The sequence below is a fragment of the Penicillium nucicola genome, assembly GCF_028828085.1.
Source record: "Penicillium nucicola strain IBT 29836 chromosome Unknown utg000003l, whole genome shotgun sequence".
Classification (NCBI taxonomy): domain Eukaryota; kingdom Fungi; phylum Ascomycota; class Eurotiomycetes; order Eurotiales; family Aspergillaceae; genus Penicillium; species Penicillium nucicola.
The window spans coordinates 3892819-3911295 of NW_026643127.1; the positions used below are offsets into that span (position 1 = coordinate 3892819).

The 18477-nt window shown below is 48.2% G+C and overlaps 5 protein-coding genes across 5 annotated transcripts; 3 read left to right on the top strand and 2 right to left on the bottom strand.

Annotated features, from left to right (window-relative positions):
* Positions 1 to 140: 140 nt before the first annotated feature.
* On the top strand, positions 141 to 1133 carry N7511_005030 (sugar phosphate isomerase/epimerase family protein; the record flags this gene model as incomplete). The annotated part of the gene is made up of 1 exon (XM_057127455.1): positions 141 to 1133. One exon carries the CDS (start codon positions 141 to 143, stop codon positions 1131 to 1133), a length of 993 nt encoding a protein of 330 aa, XP_056986345.1.
* Positions 1134 to 1570: 437 nt separating this feature from the next.
* On the top strand, positions 1571 to 2335 carry N7511_005031 (pathogenesis associated protein Pep2; the record flags this gene model as incomplete). Its single annotated transcript, XM_057127456.1, has 2 exons — positions 1571 to 1698; positions 1756 to 2335. 2 exons carry the CDS (start codon positions 1571 to 1573, stop codon positions 2333 to 2335), a joined length of 708 nt encoding a protein of 235 aa, XP_056986346.1.
* A 225-nt stretch (positions 2336 to 2560) lies between these two features.
* Positions 2561 to 4441, bottom strand: N7511_005032 (fungal specific transcription factor domain-containing protein; the record flags this gene model as incomplete). The annotated part of the gene is made up of 1 exon (XM_057127457.1): positions 2561 to 4441. One exon carries the CDS (start codon positions 4439 to 4441, stop codon positions 2561 to 2563), a length of 1881 nt encoding a protein of 626 aa, XP_056986347.1.
* A 545-nt stretch (positions 4442 to 4986) lies between these two features.
* On the top strand, positions 4987 to 7171 carry N7511_005033 (type I 3-dehydroquinase-domain-containing protein; the record flags this gene model as incomplete). The annotated part of the gene is given in 2 exon segments (XM_057127458.1): positions 4987 to 7107; positions 7124 to 7171. The coding sequence occupies 2 exon segments, from the start codon at positions 4987 to 4989 to the stop codon at positions 7169 to 7171; spliced, it is 2169 nt and encodes a 722-aa protein (XP_056986348.1).
* A 347-nt stretch (positions 7172 to 7518) lies between these two features.
* On the bottom strand, positions 7519 to 8490 carry N7511_005034 (shikimate dehydrogenase family protein; the record flags this gene model as incomplete). The annotated part of the gene is made up of 1 exon (XM_057127459.1): positions 7519 to 8490. The coding sequence occupies one exon, from the start codon at positions 8488 to 8490 to the stop codon at positions 7519 to 7521; it is 972 nt and encodes a 323-aa protein (XP_056986349.1).
* Positions 8491 to 18477: the final 9987 nt, after the last annotated feature.

Consider the following 18477-nt stretch of genomic DNA (forward strand, 5'->3'; position numbering starts at 1 on the left):
GGAAGACAATTCTCGACGTGAAATAATACTGCAGCCCATCGAAATAAGTCTCTTTTCGAATCTTGCAGCTATAACGTTTTTCAAACATTGCATCGAGAATAACGCCTGGAATTATGCCCAACAAACTCGGAATCTCATCAATGTCCCTAGGCCGTGCCTGGGCAGGGCATACGATGGACGAAAAACTTGCGCAGGCCTCTGCACATGGATTCCTTGGTGTGGAAATCTTCTTTGAAGACCTAGAGCACATCGCAGAGTCACTGCCCAAGGGTACAACTACGGTTGAGCGTCAAATAGACGCTGCCTGGACAATTCGAGGACTCTGTGACAAATACGATCTGACAGTCGTCTGCCTTCAACCGTTCCTCTTCTACGAAGGATTAAAGGACCGAGCCGAGCATACGAGACGGATCGAAACACTCTCCCATTGGTTCGAGCTCGTGAATATTCTGGAAACAGATCTTATCCAAATCCCCGCAAACTTCTTGCCAGCTGAAGAAATCACCTCCGATACCAAGATTATTGTTCAGGACATGATCGAGCTCGCTGAAATGGGTCTTCAACAATCCCCTCCCATTCGTTTTGTCTACGAAAACCTCGCCTGGGGAACCTACATAGACACCTGGGAAGGCATGTGGGACATCGTCGAGAGGGTGAACCGCCCCAACTTCGGTTGCTGCCTCGACACATTCAACATTGCCGGTCGTATCTGGGCTGATCCGACTTCAGCACATGGGACCACACCCGACGCAGACGCTGTACTAAAAGCTTCCATGGACCGCCTCGTCAAGACGGTGGATGTGCGAAAGGTTTTCTATGTGCAGGTTGTCGATGCGGAGCGTCTTGGGCAGCCTTTAATCGAGGGCCACGAGTATCATGTTCCGGGTCAACCTGCCAGGATGAGTTGGAGTCGGAATTGCAGGCTTTTTGCCATGGAGGAGGATAGGGGTGGCTATTTGCCTATCATCAAGATTGCCCAGGCTATTTTCCATCAGCTTGGCTATGAGGGTTGGGTATCGCTAGAGCTATTCTCTAGATCAATGGCGGATACAGCGTCAGCTACGCCGATGGAGCACGCGAAAAGAGGAAGTGAATCATGGGAGAGGTTGAAGCATGCTTTAAGCTTGAAATGACGTTCTTTGTATCGCCACAAGTAATTATTAGAAACACCAAAATCTACGCGCTGAATAAAACTATTTGGGGTATAGATATCTGCGAATCAGCTTGCAAAACTGGCGATCATTACTATAAGATAAGGCCTTTTTGAAAAAGCGTCGTGCGACAAGTTTACATTGAATTAAAGCCGATAAAAGTAAAGCCCATACTTCATGAATGCAGTAAACCACAAAATCTTTTCATTTTGAGAGCTCGAAGCTGTGGGATTTCGATTTTCCGCTACACTTTCGTCATTCTTGACAAATGGGCAACAAAAGGAGGGGGCAACGGGCAACGGAAGCGGTCTTAGCCGGGGTGGCAAATGTCACTCGCGCGGAATGGACATAGTTATAACTGGGGAAGTGGTAAGGTTGACAGTTATTCTCCATTCAACTACTCTGTATCAACTTCCCTAATGCCTGATCTCCATACTCTCCCCGAGGGGACACGTCCCTCCAATGCTATTCGCAACAATGGCCCGGTAGATTTGGCGATTGAGCGCTACAAACTACGCGAGCTCGCCGAAGGTTGGCCTTGCTACCGGTAAGTACTGGTCCCTCCTAATCTAAATTGGACATGGAAATACTAACTTTGTCTCAGAGATGCCTGTGAATGGCAAAATCTGAAATCGATTTTCCACCAGGACGCATATATCTACACATCATGGACAGGCCGTACCCATTTCATGGATTTTATCGAGGCCTCTCAGAAGGGCATGGATAATGGTGCATTTATCATGCATCGTATTCACGGGTTGTCCACAGACATCAATCTGGCTGCTACCCTCGCAGTGACAAAGATGAAAGCGACCATAACTCAGAGATTCGATCTCAATGGTGCCGAGGCCGATGCCGAGTCTGACTGCCGATTTGTGTTCTTCTGGAGCAAGGATTCTCGCTCGAACGAGTGGAGAGCCAACTTTGTGCGACACTTTTATGAAAAGGACAAACTTATTCCGGTGAATCCAAACCGGGTTCCCGAGTTGGATATGGAGAAACTCAAGGAATTTCCTGTTGGCTATCGATATCTTGGATATTGTCAAGAAATGACGATGGGTGTTAAAGTCATCAAGGATCTGCCAGGTAATCGCAGGGAGATTGGTACTGCGAACCGGGAGAAACATGACATGTTGTATAGACAAATCAAGAGTTGGATGGACGGAGAGATGATTGAGGTGTAGAAGTATATGTCGCAAGGGTTCATGGTACATAGGGTGAATAATATCATGAGGTTGTAGAAGAGACTTGCTGAACCCCAATTATGTACCCGGTTCGCAAAATTCATAAAAGTCATTTACAGAAGAATCTGCCGTAAAGCCAAGATTGAGAAGACTTTCTTCCCATTGGTTTGTCCTGGAACAAGTCAGCAAGTTGTGGCTTTCACTCACTTAGAGTTATGGAAAGTCTTACCAATCAGACGTATCAATTGCCAGCAGTTCTTCAAAAAGATAATCACTATCCGTGGACGGCTCATGCTGCCGTGAATCTGCGTCAAAATGAGCAGTACTTCCTCCCGCCGGGTTATATCCCCCGGGCCTAGATTGTAGCATCCGATCTCGTTTGTCAGCCTCCCGGCTCGGTTGTTGCACAAATGATAGAGCTTGTTCCTCTTCAGCTTGGTTGCTTCTCAAGCAAGCATTATAAGTTAGTGGCCGAGGCGAAATCCTGTTCAAATCATTTGCAACAATGCTCTGCGATTTTGACAAGATGGCCCTAATGAGGGACCATGTTTGGGGGGCTGTATGAAGACCAAATTCATCCTTGAATCTATGCATGAGCGCCACAGCTTCGGCAGCACATACAGATCCTTTCGCAGCTTGATAAGATGGAATTGCAGTTGTTGTATTCAATCGCAGATCAACCTCAGAGACGGCAATGAGATAGAAAATTCGCAAGTGGTAATGATGAGGTAGCATTTTCGTTTCGGGTGAATTTTCCCTACCTGGGTCTTTGAACATGGTGACCCAGGGGTGTTTCGAGTTTTTCTTCTCAAGATCTGCCAGTGACTCATTTGCAGAAAATTTTGGTCCGTAAATCGATGCGAGTAGGGTCATGTGAATGATCTTACAGATACTCACAAGCCGATTAAAAGTGCTAAATGTAAAGAGCGGTAAACAACGATCGTGTAATACAGGCGCTGTATCGAAAGGATTTGACCAAATATCCCATTCATCAAGTCCATGTTCCTCGATCTCGCAAATTTGAAAAGAATCAGGTTGTTGGAGGTGCGGGAGTTGTGCCAAATGTGAAGAAACCAGGGTATCCAGCACAAAGCATCCCAGATAGGTCCGGCCATATCGTGCCATAATCTGTGGGTCAGACCCACTGGTTTGCAACATGGGTTTTAAATCCATGGCAATCTGGGCAGCCTTTCCAATCAGAATCCGAGCAGCGGACCACGAAGACTGATCGATTTTGATCAGGCTTAAGAGAAGCAGAGCCTGGACATGGTCAAGGTCAAATAGTTCTTCTTCGCAGGGTATGAGCCCCCGCGCCTTCGAGTAATATGACAAGACAAGGTCCTCTGATACTGTTTCCGTTCCAAGAAGCTCGGTAGAAGTGCCTAGCTTCAACAATCTGGAGCTTGACAATGCAACTATCGCCCATAGAAGAGCGAGCGAGCCACATTTAGGTTCCGTAATTGGATTTTTATTGATGAATTGATATGACGAACGCATAACCTCAGGTTTGTCCACAATAGGAAGCCAGCAGTGAGTCTGAAAGAAATAAAATTTCAGAAAGCTACTCCATTGAGCAGGTAGCTGGATACCTTTCGATATAGAATTGGACAATTGACCGGGTCGGAGTGCCGTGTTCGTCTCACGAAGAAGCTGATCCGGTACACCGTCTCCCTCTAGCAGCTCGTTTAATTGCGGGATGTCCAAATGGCCTTGAAAGCTTCCATCGTCGATAGACAGATGGTCGTCAATAGAAGTTGTGCGTCGTGGGGTCGACGTCAATAAACGAGCAGAATGCCGCCTCAGACTCTCTTCATCTTGGTTTTCCTCGAACTTTCGCTTGAGAGCAAGCGACTTGGGCGATGGTAAGTAGGGCAATAGTCTCTCCAACTCGGTTGACAGTTTGCTCTTCTTCCATACGTCAAGAAGTTCGTCGAAGTGAGAATGCCAGACAAATCGTTGCTCTTTATTTTCCCGCAATAATCGAGACAGAAGAAGCTCCTCAAAATTGTCGACATGACGAATGGCCAAGCTCGCCAGGAGCTCCATGCCGCGAACGTAGCCTTCCGGGAGACCGCGCCTTCTGATATGCGACTCATACAGGCACATTTGACCTGCCTGTATACATGTTGCGCAATCTGGTTTCTTTCCGTCGCATTTGAACTTCCGTTGACGGCATCGCTCGCAGGCCTGCGCCACACGTTTTCGTACTTTGCTTCCAGCCATACCAGCGCATCAAAAATATCCACGTTGAGACCCGGAGAGAGAGAAATCGAAAGCAGGAGGATTAGATCAAGTGATCTCCGAGCGCTGTCCTAATCTCGCTAGTTTTCTCGATTGGCTCAGTCGCTCTTGAAAATGTGGGTAAGACTCGCATTCGGTCCTAGTTGAGCCCGCTTCGGACTGGATCAATTAAAAAGGGATAAAATCCCTCGTCGGCATGATATGGTCGAAGGATGCAGCATGCTGGCAGTCCAGCAGGTGGCGGAGGTCGAAGACGGCCCGAAAGGAACGGAAATGGTCATACCCGTTCTGCTTACATCATCGTTTGGCCGACGGACAGAGGGCCAGCGTCAACTTATTTCTCAAGCCAGAGCGGACAAGCAGCTATTCTATGACATTAGAAATCGAACAGTGTTTTCAACCCCTTCTCCATGGAGGATGATCACGCAGCAAGCCCTTCCAGGTCTACCTCGACCCCATCAATTGTCTTGATCGGCTTACCAGGATGCGGCAAGAAGACCTTGGCATTTATTGGAGCTCTTCACTTAGGAAAGAGGCTTGTCACTGCAGAACGATACTTTGAGACTGCTACCGGCCTGTCACGAAACGAATTTCTCCAGAAAAATGGCAAAACGGCCCTGCAACAACAAACTATCTCACTGGTGTTGAAAATGCTTCGCGAAAATGAAACAGACTGCATCATCGAGTGCGGAACGAGCACGTTCAACCGAGATGTCAAGGAATTCCTAGTGAAATACAAAGAAACCCACCCAGTGATTCATATCAGGCGTGAGCATCACCAGAATAAGACGCTTTTACAAATGGGAGAAGCAGATGCAGGGCGACTTCAGGAATTTGATCATATGCACTCGACCTGCGCAAGCTTCCAATATTTCAACCTCGCAGACCCTGGATCTACCCCTGAGGTTACTGCTGCAGGGGCTTCTTGTTCCCCTCATCACCTCAAGGAAGTGAAAGCCGATTTTTGTCATTTCTTAGACCTTCTCACTGGTTCTAAGCTCAAACAAGTCGCCGGATTTCTAAGTCAACCGCAAATTTTGTCGAGCGCAGTTGAAAAACGCCATTACACCTATGCGCTTGTCGTAAAGCTCTCGGAATTTGTGGATGGAAACTTTGACCCTGCCTGGTTCGAATCCGGGGCTGATGCAATTCAGATGGTGATCGATATGAAAGACAGCCCCTCAACAGAATCGATTACCAAACAGATAGCTGTTATACGACGACTTACAAAGATACCGATCGTTTACGAAGTTGTTGAAGAATCGAAGTGGAACATTGATACTTCAAGATATAACTTGGATGGCGAATTATTGAGACTCATTTCTGATGGATTTCAGAACTGCGTTGAATATACGACTGTCAACATTGGCCAACTTTCACCTGAACTCTGCCGGGGCATAATTTCCTGGAAAAGGCGAACAAAGGTCATTGGTTGTTCTCATAACACGGCACATCATTATCTATGTGATAAGCATCAGGAAGCCGAGGCCATGGGATGTGACCTCGTAAGATTGACTGAAGATGCGACGGGGCGGGATGACGAGTACGTGCAAGTGGTTACTGGCACATTGCCTTCCGACCAAGTGGCTAGATGTCCCCTAATTTCCTACTATACGGGATCACTTGGCCGCCGCTCCCAAATATTCAACCAGATTTTGACTCCTGTATGGCCTGCGACATCGGCTAGAGCTACAGAAGATCATTACCTCACCGCAAAGCAAGCAATGGAAGGTCTTTTTGCGACTTTCGTGTACGATTCTCTCAAATTTTATCATTTCGGTGCCTCCGTGTCATGGAGCCCATACCCACCTGCCATGCACCAGGCCGCTTATCGCGAACTTGGTCTGAAGCACTCGTATCAAGTTTACGAAACCAACTCGCTTTTTGATATCGACACGGTAGCTTACTCCATAGATTTTGGAGGCGCAAGTATCAGCCTGCCGTTCAAATCTGCCATTACGTTTTCAAATAGAGATGTGAGAAGCCCCCATGCTACAGCCATTGGGGCTGTCAATACACTTCTTCCCCTGAGAAGTTCAGCCAAATTTGGTACATCGCTAGAATGGCAGGCATCTCAGCGAAATCGAGCAGGGAAGGTGACTGGCTGGTATGGCGACAACACGGACTGGCTCGGGATCTTGGAGTGTGTCAGCAAAAGCCTCTCCCCCAGAAATACAATCAAACCTTCGAAAACGACAGCGCTAGTTATTGGAGCCGGCGGAGCCGCCCGAGCAGCCATTTATGCCTTGATTCAAATGGGATGTCGCAGGATCTTTATATTCAATCGCACAGTACAGCATGCTGAGTCTGTGGCCGCCCACTTCAACTCTTGGATGAAACGGAATGAACCCCAAATTCCTGGTACGGTCAGTGTTATTCAATCCATCGGCGACCCCTGGCCAGCCGATATTCAACCAGCGACAATTATTATATCCTGCATCCCGGCGCACAGCATAGACGGCCAACTTCCGGCAAATCTTACGCTTCCAAACGAATGGCTTCGGAGCAAGTCTGGGGGAGTAGTAGCTGAGGTAAGCAAATCTTTAGTCCCCGTACATATCTTACAAAGGCTTTGCTAAATTCGTCGCCAATTAATCTTAGCTTGCATATCGCCCTCTCGAAACCCCGCTTCTGAAACAAGTTCGATGCCTAAGGGCACAATCCAATATTCCTTGGGTTACAGTGGATGGTTTGGAAATGCTGCTAATCCAAGCAATCCATCAATTCGAGCTGATGACAGGAAGAAAGGCCCCGCGAGGTGTGATGAAAAGTCAGATACATGGTTATGGTGCGAATACTTAGTGTATGACCAAAACCAAATCAGATAGCACTCTTCGGTCCTAATTTGAATTTAATATTGTCTAGGTTCAACAGATCCTATCTAAATAGCTTATATTTCCTGTTCTATTTATTCTGTCCCAACCAACACAAAATATCTCGAATTACCGATGAAGAGCTTCACGTATTGCTCGGTTCGCAAGATCCGAGGGTAGACTTTGGATAGGCTTCCCAGTCCACAAGACAGCTTGCTCAATAGCCTGATGCTCCATAACATCCAATCCATCAATCACTCCCCAGTCTGACTTCTGGGCCAAAGTGGCCAGCCATGTCATAGGGGTGGGATCGTAACACATTTCTAAAAAAAGCCGAGGAGAAATATGCTCCGGCTTGGCCTGAATCATGGTTGCAGCGATGTCGCGTGCGGTCTGCTCGAGGTCGGTCTTGGGTGCAAGATCGGGCACGGCACTGATAGCGACAATAGGGGAATTTGCGATAGACAGCGCCGCTTCCACATTTTCAAGGAAGTGAATTTCTTGTCGCAGCCCTTCCTGCTTCATTCCCCTGATAGCAGCCTTGGCTTCCTCCGGGTCACGATTGACCAAGTAAACCAACTTGGCCCCGAGTCCCTCTGTGAGAGCATATATCGCAGATCTGCAGGTTGCACCACCACCGATGACCAGGGCCGGGTGATTCTGGAGTCGAGTCCTGATTTCGGGATCCACATTGACAAGTGCCCGTTGTATTCCTATCCAGTCGGTGTTGGTTCCGATGAATCCGTGCGACTTCGTGCTCCCCACGCCAGAAGGCTGCACGTAGATCGTGTTGATGCAGCCAATCTTCCGCGCCTCTGGAGTCACGATATCGACAAGGTCCATGGCCTGGACCTTGTTGGGCATTGTCACAGCTGCGCCGATGAAATCGTCACGATGCATCAGCAAGAATAAATCCTCAGGGTCTTTCGAGTCGAGTCTTATGTAGCGCCATGGTAGACCAACATTTCGAAAGATGGTATTGTGGAAGAAAGGCGAGACAGAGTGAGCGATGGGCTGTCCAAATAGATAAACAGTCCGTTCCAGGGCAATCTCGTCTTTTGTCGGTCTCTTCCCACGAGAAGCTTGCGGTTCATCGGCCATGATCGATTCTCCTGGTGCGTGATGATGTACTGGAGAAGTGTGAGTTGAGGTTTTGCGGGACTCTGCTAAAGGGAAGGATCTGAAGCAGCTCCTATATTTTGCAGGTTCAATTTGAACTGAACGTCTTCACTTGTTCGACTTTCATCTTGTCCAGAGTGGACGGAAATGACTATTTCCAGCCAACCAGAGCTTCTACAGCAGCCCCACTAGCCCGTTAGACATGACGTCAGCGATGTCGAGGACCGTTCTACTAAGAGTATAATTTCGCGGTTTACGTATAATTCCGTTGAATCTGCATTCATGCTTGATGGGTCGTGTTTTTCAGTACATGTAATTTACAACTGGCGTAATGACGTTTTGAAAGAAACCTAACAGTGTAAGCTTGGCGGACTAGCCCCTGCGCCTGCACTAACTGTATCCAGTGTAGTGTGTTTCAATTTGGGGTTCCAGAATCAATTTCTCTGTGTATAATATGGAAGCCTATAACTATTCTACGTTGAACTACAGTGTAATTCTGAACCCCTCCATAGTTAAGAGAGCGGGAGCTAGGCTGAAAACCGACTAGCGTACACTGTTATTCAGGAAAACGGACACTGTTATTCAGAACTCTCCTCCTATCACTCACATACTATTTTTACTTTCTGAAGGCTGCATGGAAATCACAACAATCTTGATTCTAACTCTGCAAGTTTTGCAATCGCCGTATTCAAATTTGAGTGGTTTTATTCAAGACTGCTATTTCCGACTGTAGAATGTCTAGCCTTCCGACTATACTTACAACCACCCAACTCAAATATATTTCTGACCACAATCCAAGTAGAATACTAAGGAATTATATTAGTACCAAGTTAATACAGATTCAGGTCCTATCCTTTCTGAGTATATGATACCCTGTATTAAGCAGTTGTATACTATCACTACAGTGCCTTAATGTCTTACAATATCGGATTGCTCACATTTCTAACCAGTGTTATCACATTAATCCATAAACAGACTAGCGTACGGTGACATTCAGGGGAACCCATAATCATACTGATATCCACCATTCTACTTCTAATTAAATTTTATATATCCATACCATCTACTATTTTTACTAGATTCTACAATGTCACAATCTAATCACGATCATATAAATTCTGCCACGGAGCCTGAAATTAAGACTGATAACCCCTTGCCGTCGTATCTGCAAGTGCTACCGGAACTTAGGGTAGTCCTATGCATAACCCATGGTTCCTGCTACATTCGAACCAGTCTCTCTCGCCATCTTCGTGACAAACATCATGTTAAGAGTCAACAGCGGCAAACCATCGAGTCCGCACGAGAATTAGCTTGCGTGGCACAATACAGCACTGGAGTCATCCAGCCTCAAGATGGGATTTGTGAGATTCGCGGGTTGCCGACCGTGCTCGGGTTCATCTGCCACTTCCCCGATTGCGACGTTCGCTCTACCAGCAAGGACCGGATCCGCCAACATTATAATAAGCATCATCAGTGGCAGGTCGCGCAGCAGGGGGCGATTCCATGGCATGAGGCCTTTATGCAGACGCTCTTTCTCCAGAAACAAAGCCAACAGTACTTTGCTGTGGTTCTTGCCGACCAGATTCCGACCTCCAACCCTCAATATATATATCGGCATGCCAACGCTCCTACTTATGTACCACCATCTGGTTCCGAGACACCCCCTTCGTCAGCTCTCACCGGCGATACATGGAAACAGATCATGGGCCGATACCAGAAGAGTCTCTCTCAATCATCGCGGAAGTCCATCGCCGCAGCGCGCCATGTATCCGAGGTCACTCCCTTTATGAAGCGGGCCGGTATCCATATCCACCTTGAAGGGCTCGAGGTCAAAGATCTTGGTCCTAGCTATCGAACACCACGACAGGACCAGGAGGCTTTACTTTTTGTCATTTGCGAAAGCGTCCAACGTGTTCTCGAGGGAGCAATGGCGGTCTTGGTACATGACCAAGATACAGAGGTACGCCAGCTTAGTCGCCGTAACGCACGGCTTCTCAACACTTTTGCCCGGGGAGAAACATCCCAGGACCCCCTCTCCGATCTCCAGAATGAACGTACGCGACAGAGATACATCACTACCTGGCAGCAGCTGGTATGCTACTGGGAGCGCGTCGTAGAGCAGCAGCAACTCCGGGACAATCTCTTTCAAGCCAGTACGCGGCAGCTTGAGGTATGGGTCGAAGTAACCGAGATCGCAAGTCAGATTGTGGATCTTAGTGGGTCTGAGGTCGATAGTCCGCATGGGGAGGATCTGCGCGCCCGGCTAGATCATGCCGTACTTCAATTCAGCCTTGCTATCATCCAGCACCCGGTTTCTCGTCGAAAGTTTGATTCAGTCCTTGTTTCCTATGCCGTGGTTCGCTTCTGGAGCCCTACGCAAGGAGCATGGCTCGCGATTGGGAACTATACATCTATACTATCGCAGTTGATCTACGACTGTCAGATGGTCATCCTTGCGTCTGTGTTGGCAGAGACGGCAGAGGGTAAGGATGCGGAGATAAGTACTATGATCATTGCGATCCGGGACGAATGGTTGTTGAACGATACCGACGGTCCTCTGTCGGAGCTGCTCGAGAACCGACTGCTCGGGTTCCGCATCAGTCAGACCGAGGTCCCCCCGGCCCAGATCCGCTGGCATGCCGATGGTCAGACTCTGGTCTGGTCAGATGTGGTCTTTCACCTCTCCGATATCCGCGAGATCATCTTTCAGCGGATTGCAGAGGCCCGGCGGATTCTCGAGGTTGAGCTTTGTCTCAGTGGGCGCTCTAGCCCAGCATCGGAGATCCCGACCATCGCGTATGATGAGCTGGTCGATAATTGGGACGCCACTGCGCCAGGCCAGTCATTCATCACCGATTCGCGCAATACGTGCCATCTGGACCCGGTCAAGGACTGGCTGATCACTCGGGTTGGTAGGACGCCTGCCCTGTTCCACACATTCTGGTCGCAGAATGCCGAGGGTCATTGGGTTGTGTCCGCCGATGCGACTCAGCAGTACGAGAACGCTGTCCAGCAGTTTCTCCGGGTGGTTATGGTCCCGTTCTTTCTCGGTTCAGGGCAGCAAGGACGTCGTACTGAGTTCATTGGCCTTCGGTGGCGGAACACCACGTTGACCACGCGCGATCTCTTCCTCCACGATGGACAGATGCTTTTCATCCTTAGCTACTATAAGTCACGGAATCAGACCAACGCCTCCCGCTGGCCTGTCCGATTCCTACTGCCCGAGGTTGGGCAGCTTATCACGCAATATCTTGCCATCGTGAATCCCTTCCGAGAGTTCCTCCAGCAGGAGACCGGGGGACCCAAGCCGTCCGACTATCTCTGGTCTCAGGGCACTGACCCGTGGCCTGCTGATACCATGACCCGGGTCATTGTCGAGGCCGGTAAGCTAGTCCTGGGGAAGCATATCCATATCAAAGCTTGGCGGCAGATCACAGTCGGTATTGCACGGCGGAAATTCGCGGATATAGATGCAAATCTGCTGATCGAAGAAGCGGCCGGAGAGGATGGTGATGAGACGGATGCGGTCCAGGGGAGCATGTCCGATGCGCTTCACTGGCAGGCCAGCCATACGCCGCGTACGGGAAATCGGGCCTATGGAGGAACAGTGAACTTCCGTGGTGGGCTTACCGATGCTGGGCTGCAAGAGTTTCGGCACATTAGTCAAGTCTGGCATCGGTTCGTTCGTAACCCTATCAATTTCCAGCCGGCTTCCGCCACCCCGCAACGCTTCCAGGCCACGACCGCGTGGGAATGGGAGGTAGCTGAAGGGCCACGAAGCGAGCGCTGTCAGCCCAGCAATACCCCTAGTGGGAGTCGTCGGACTGCTGGCAGTGGATTTAGCACACCGTCTAAGAGACCCCGGGAGGTGGATACCGAGTCCCCGATCATCCAGCGTGTTGCACGGCGGAAGGCTCCCACCCGGAATCGACGAGTGTGGCGAATGGACGAGGCCCAAGAGATTCTTCAGCGGATGTACGGTGCGGATGCTGAGTACCGCTCCCCTAAACAACGACAGGCGATGGAACACATCTTGGCAGGTTCTGGCCAGGTACTAACGGTTCTGCGAACCAGCGAGGGAAAGAGCTTACTCTACCTGCTTCCTTGCCAGTTACCCACGGCCGGTACCACGATCCTTATTTTACCGCTTGTGGTGTTGAAGACGGAGATCCAACGGCGGTGCGCGGAGGCCGGGATCGAGGCTCATATCTGGGGTCCGGGATCTGTCCCTGGTCGATTACACTCCTGTCCCTTGATCGTGGCCTCGGTTGAACAGGCGGTTCGACCACGATTTCGAGAGTTTCTCCACCGATTGCATATTGCGAATGAACTGGACCGCGTCGTTTTCGATGAGTGCCATATGATCCTGACTGCCGTGGAATACCGACCTGCGATGGCCTTGCTCCCCAGGATCCGGGAGCTTGCGTGCCAGATGGTATTTCTTACCGGAACGATGCCACCTAGTAGGGTACCGGAGTTTGAAGAAGCCATGTTACTTCGCGGAGCACGTATGGTCCGGGGCCCGACGACGCGGCAAGACATATACTACCAAGTCAGCATGTGTCCCCCAAAGCAGGACTTGGTGCGAGAGTTTGCGGTGCCGGGGATTCAGCAGGGTATTGGGCTTCTCGGAAGTGGCGAGCGTATGATCATCTACTGCTGCGCTAAGGATATGGCCGAAGAGGTTGCCCAGCTCATCCGGGCGCGCGTCTATCATTCTGCTTCTGGTAGCACCGAGGACAAGGCGGCAGTCCTCCAGCAGTGGCGGGATGGCAAGCCGCCGTATATCGTGGCTACCTCTGCATTTGGGATGGGAATCGATTACCCCCGAGTGCGGTGGGTGGTTCACGTTGGGGTCCCATGGACGCTGATCGACTTTACGCAAGAGGTCGGCCGGGCTGGGCGCGATGGTCAAGGGGGGCGATCCGTCGTGCTCGTCCCGACTGGATGGAAACCTCGAAAGGACATACGGCCTATGAAGGCTGGGGATGGAGATCGCGCGCTCGACGGGTATATCGGCACTACGAGATGCCGGGCTTACGAACTGTCGCAGTATCTGGACGACGGGGGAATGGTATGTCGGCCTGGGGCAGCCATGTGCGATAATTGCAACCGGGCCGGGGAGCAACCCACCTCCCAAGTAATAGACGGGCGACACGATTGGGGTCGAGAGGAAGATGATCTCCAGGATCTCGAGTGTGGACGAGATTTACTCCGGGGCCAGATCCGGCAGCAGGCATGGGGGCTTGCTGACTACCAAAAGGGAATTGAGTTATGGCGGGGGGTATGTATGATTTGTTACCATCTCCCGCGGGTGGCATCCGGACAGGAGGGCCACACACGACACTCGATGGAGCAGTGTGGGAATGAGCAGCGGTATCGTTACTTTGATTCGAAGAAAAAGGCCAACAGGCACGGGAAGAGCCGCGGGGGGTGGTTCAGCGGATATAGCAGTTGCTATCAGTGCTTCCAGCCCCAAAGGATCTGCGACCAGCGGTGGCGAGGGGGATGCGAATTCCCTGATTTAGTATTACCGCTGTGTTGGGCAGTGTTTCAGAAGAATGGATGGGCTGCAGAATTCCTGGATGGACTTGGGGGGAGTGAAGTGAAGGGAGATGAGGTGGAATATATGCTATGGCTCGGGGGTGAGCGGCGGATGTTTGGGGAACGGAGTTCGAATGCAATTGCGGTGGTAGAGTGTATGCTACAGCAGATGAGCGGCGAAATGCCAAGGTAAAGGGGACTTATACTCCTCCATAAGTGAGTTTCGGTTATACTATTGTCGGGGATGATATTAGCGAATATAGTAGAGGAGTAATTCAATCTACCGTAGAGGCTTATATAACCCTTGTATAAGGGTGGGGTTCGAGGAAATGCAAGATAGGTAGTATATCTAGCACTGTATTCACAAACGCTATGTCAGTTCGAGGGTTCCTATAACTATTCTACGTTGAACTACAGTGTAATTCTGAACCCCTCCATAGTTAAGAGAGCGGGAGCTAGGCTGAAAACCGACTAGCGTACACTGTTATTCAGGAAAACGGACACTGTTATTCAGAACTCTCCTCCTATCACTCACATACTATTTTTACTTTCTGAAGGCTGCATGGAAATCACAACAATCTTAATTCTAACTCTGCAAGTTTTGCAATCGCCGTATTCAAATTTGAGTGGTTTTATTTAAGACTGCTATTTCCGACTGTAGAATGTCTAGCCTTCCGACTATACTTACAACCACCTAACTCAAATATATTTCTAACCACAATCCAAGTAGAATACTAAGGAATTATATTAGTACCAAGTTAATACAGATTTAGGTCCTATCCTTTCTAAGTATATAATACCCTATATTAAGCAGTTGTATACTATCACTACAGTACCTTAATATCTTACAATATCGGATTGCTCACATTTCTAACCAGTGTTATCATATTAATCCATAAACAGACTAGCGTACGGTGACATTTAGGGGAACCTATAATTATACTAATATCCACTATTCTACTTCTAATTAAATTTATATATCTATACCATCTACTATTTTTACTAGATTCTATAATGTCACAATCTAATCACGATCATATAAATTCTGCCACGGAGCCTAAAATTAAGACTAATAACCCCTTGCCGTCGTATCTATAAGTGCTACCGGAACTTAGGGTAGTCCTATATATAACCTATAGTTCCTACTATATTCGAACCAGTCTCTCTCGCTATCTTCGTAACAAATATTATATTAAGAGTCAATAGCGGCAAACCATCGAGTCCGCACGAGAATTAGCTTGCGTGGCACAATACAGCACTGGAGTCATCCAGCCTCAAGATGGGATTTGTGAGATTCGCGGGTTGCCGACCGTGCTCGGGTTCATCTGCCACTTCCCCGATTGCGACGTTCGCTCTACTAGTAAGGACCGGATCCGCCAATATTATAAAAAGTATTATTAGTGGTAGGTCGCGTAGTAGGGGGCGATTCTATGGTATAAGGCCTTTATATAGACGCTCTTTCTCTAGAAACAAAGCTAATAGTACTTTGCTATAGTTCTTACCGACTAGATTCCGACCTCCAACCCTTAATATATATATCGGCATACTAACGCTCCTACTTATATACCACCATCTAGTTCCGAGATACCCCCTTCGTCAGCTCTTACCGGCGATATATAGAAATAGATCATAGGCCGATACTAGAAGAGTCTCTCTCAATTATCGCGGAAGTCTATCGCCGCAGCGCGCTATATATCCGAGGTCACTCCCTTTATAAAGCGGGCCGGTATCTATATCTACCTTAAAGGGCTCGAGGTCAAAGATCTTAGTCCTAGCTATCGAATACCACGATAGGACTAGGAGGCTTTACTTTTTATTATTTGCGAAAGCGTCTAACGTATTCTCGAGGGAGCAATATGTTACGGACATACCAGGCACCAATCAGTATGGGACCGCAACTTGTTGATGGGCGGTCATGGACCAGTCGATCAACCAACCCACCAGGATCACGTGACGAACAGTCAGGAAGGTTACACCACAACGCTAGGTGCCGATAGGGCCACTTACGGCCCCCTCAGCACAAACACATATTCTCCCCCATAAGAATATTGGAATTACGTCAGCCTAACCACGTGATCATGCAAGTAGTAGATGGGTATGGTGGTTTACGAGTAGATCCTGCCAAGGCGCATCTACCAGTCTACCATCTACCATTCTACCAAGGAAGAACTAGGGATATATAGGACCTCATGTATCTAGTTTAGTTCTTCGTGTTCAATCATCCATTGTTACTTGTGTCTACCTTTGGAAACCTTCGTGACTCGTACAACTTAGTTATCACTTGACAACACTACGATCTAAGCCAATACTTCGGTATAGACTTGATCGGCGCTCTACTTGGCATCGCTCCTCGATACCCTCAAAAGGACTTAGCCCGTATAAGGCCTGTTAGGCAACGGTACGGTTGAGAGACAGATCGTTGAGGTTGGAAGTCAGCAACCAGGCAAGTATAATCCAGCAAGTCTTCTAACATAGCGACGACCCGGAAGCAAGTGCGTAACACAATAGCGGTCTTAGTATATGACTAAGATATAGAGGTACGCTAGCTTAGTCGCTGTAACGCACGGCTTCTCAACACTTTTGCCTAGGGAGAAATATCCTAGGACCCCCTCTCCGATCTCTAGAATAAACGTACTGTTACGCACTTGCTTCTAGGTCGTCGCTATGTTAGAAGATTCCCTAGGTTATACTTGCCTTGTCTTGCTGACTTCCAATCTCAACGATCTGTCTCTCAACCGTACCGTTGCCTAACAGGCCTTATACGGGCTAAGTCCTTTTGAGGGTATCGAGGAGCGATGCTAAGTAGGGCGCCGAGTTAGTCTATACCGAGATATAGGCCTTCCCGTGGTGTTGTCAAGTTATAATCAAGTTATACGAGTCACAAAGGTTTCTGAATAGTAGACACAAGTAACAATGTTGGATTGAACACGAAGAACTAAACTAGATATATGAGGTCCTATATATATCCTTAGTTCTTCCCTAGTAGAATGGTAGATGGTAGACTGGTAGATGTGCCTTGGTAGGATCTACCCGTATACCATCATACCCATCTACTACCTGCATGATCACGTGGTCAGGCTAACGTAATTCTAATATTCTTATGGGGGAGAATATGTGTTTGTGCTGAGGGGGCCGTAAGTGGCTCTACCGGTACCTAGCGTTGTGGTGTAATCTGACTGCGTGTTATATGATCCTGATGGGTCGGTTGATCGACTGGTCTACGACCGCCTATCAACAAGTTGCGGCCCTATACTGATTGGTGCCTGGTATGTCCGTAACATAGCGGTAGCGAGGGGGATACGAATTCCCTGATTTAGTATTACCGCTATGTTAGGCAGTGTTTTAGAAGAATGGATAGGCTGTAGAATTCCTGGATAGACTTGGGGGGAGTGAAGTGAAGGGAGATAAGGTGGAATATATGCTATGGCTCGGGGGTGAGCGGCGGATGTTTAGGGAACGGAGTTCGAATGCAATTGCGGTGGTAGAGTGTATACTACGGTAGATAAGCGGCGAAATGCCAAGGTAAAGGGGACTTATACTCCTCTATAAGTGAGTTTCGGTTATACTATTGTCGGGGATGATATTAGCGAATATAGTAGAGGAGTAATTCAATCTACCGTAGAGGCTTATATAACCCTTGTATAAGGGTGGGGTTCGAGGAAATGCAAGATAGGTAGTATATCTAGCACTATATTCACAAACGCTATATCAGTTCGAGGGTTCTATAAGAGATAGCAACCGTAGTTTTAAAACAGAGAGAGGAAATATAGAATTCTGACGTAGAGGGTGTAGATCTGGATAGTTTAAGTAAGCGGACTCCTCTTTATTAGTAGAGTAAAGGGTATACGGGTTAGATATAAAAGTATATAGTGTTATAGGAATAGAGAGAGGCTTAGGTAGTGGATAAGTAAGGATATCGAGATATCGGGAGAAGAATTGAGAGATATACGGAGGGGAAGAAGGGATAGTCTAAGGAGTCAACCCTAGGGAGGAAGCAATATATATCTGATCTCGACAATAAGGATAGTCTAGAGTAGGGGTTCTTAATATTGAAAGAGAGGAATGTTTGTAGAGAAGGACGCAAGCAGAGGGTCGGTAATGTTATAGGCTAGATCTATATCTCAGTATATAGCAGGGCGATATAGGCTTTTCCCTGCACACTTCCGTTCTGCCACCGCCTTATAGGTTACTCCTATTATTGTTCTGCTTCTTTTATTGTCTCTTCTCTCAGCTTTTTATAAGAAGGATATTAGGGGTTGTCTTCTCAAATAAATATTATTCTAGTAGCTCATATATCTAGAGTATAAATGTAAGTAGTGGTTATAGTAGGTTCGGTCGAGTAGTTCTTAAGTAGTTCTTAGGGCTTAGGGCTTAGGGCTTAGGGCTTAGGGTTTAGGGTTTAGGGCTTAGGGTTTAGGGCTTAGG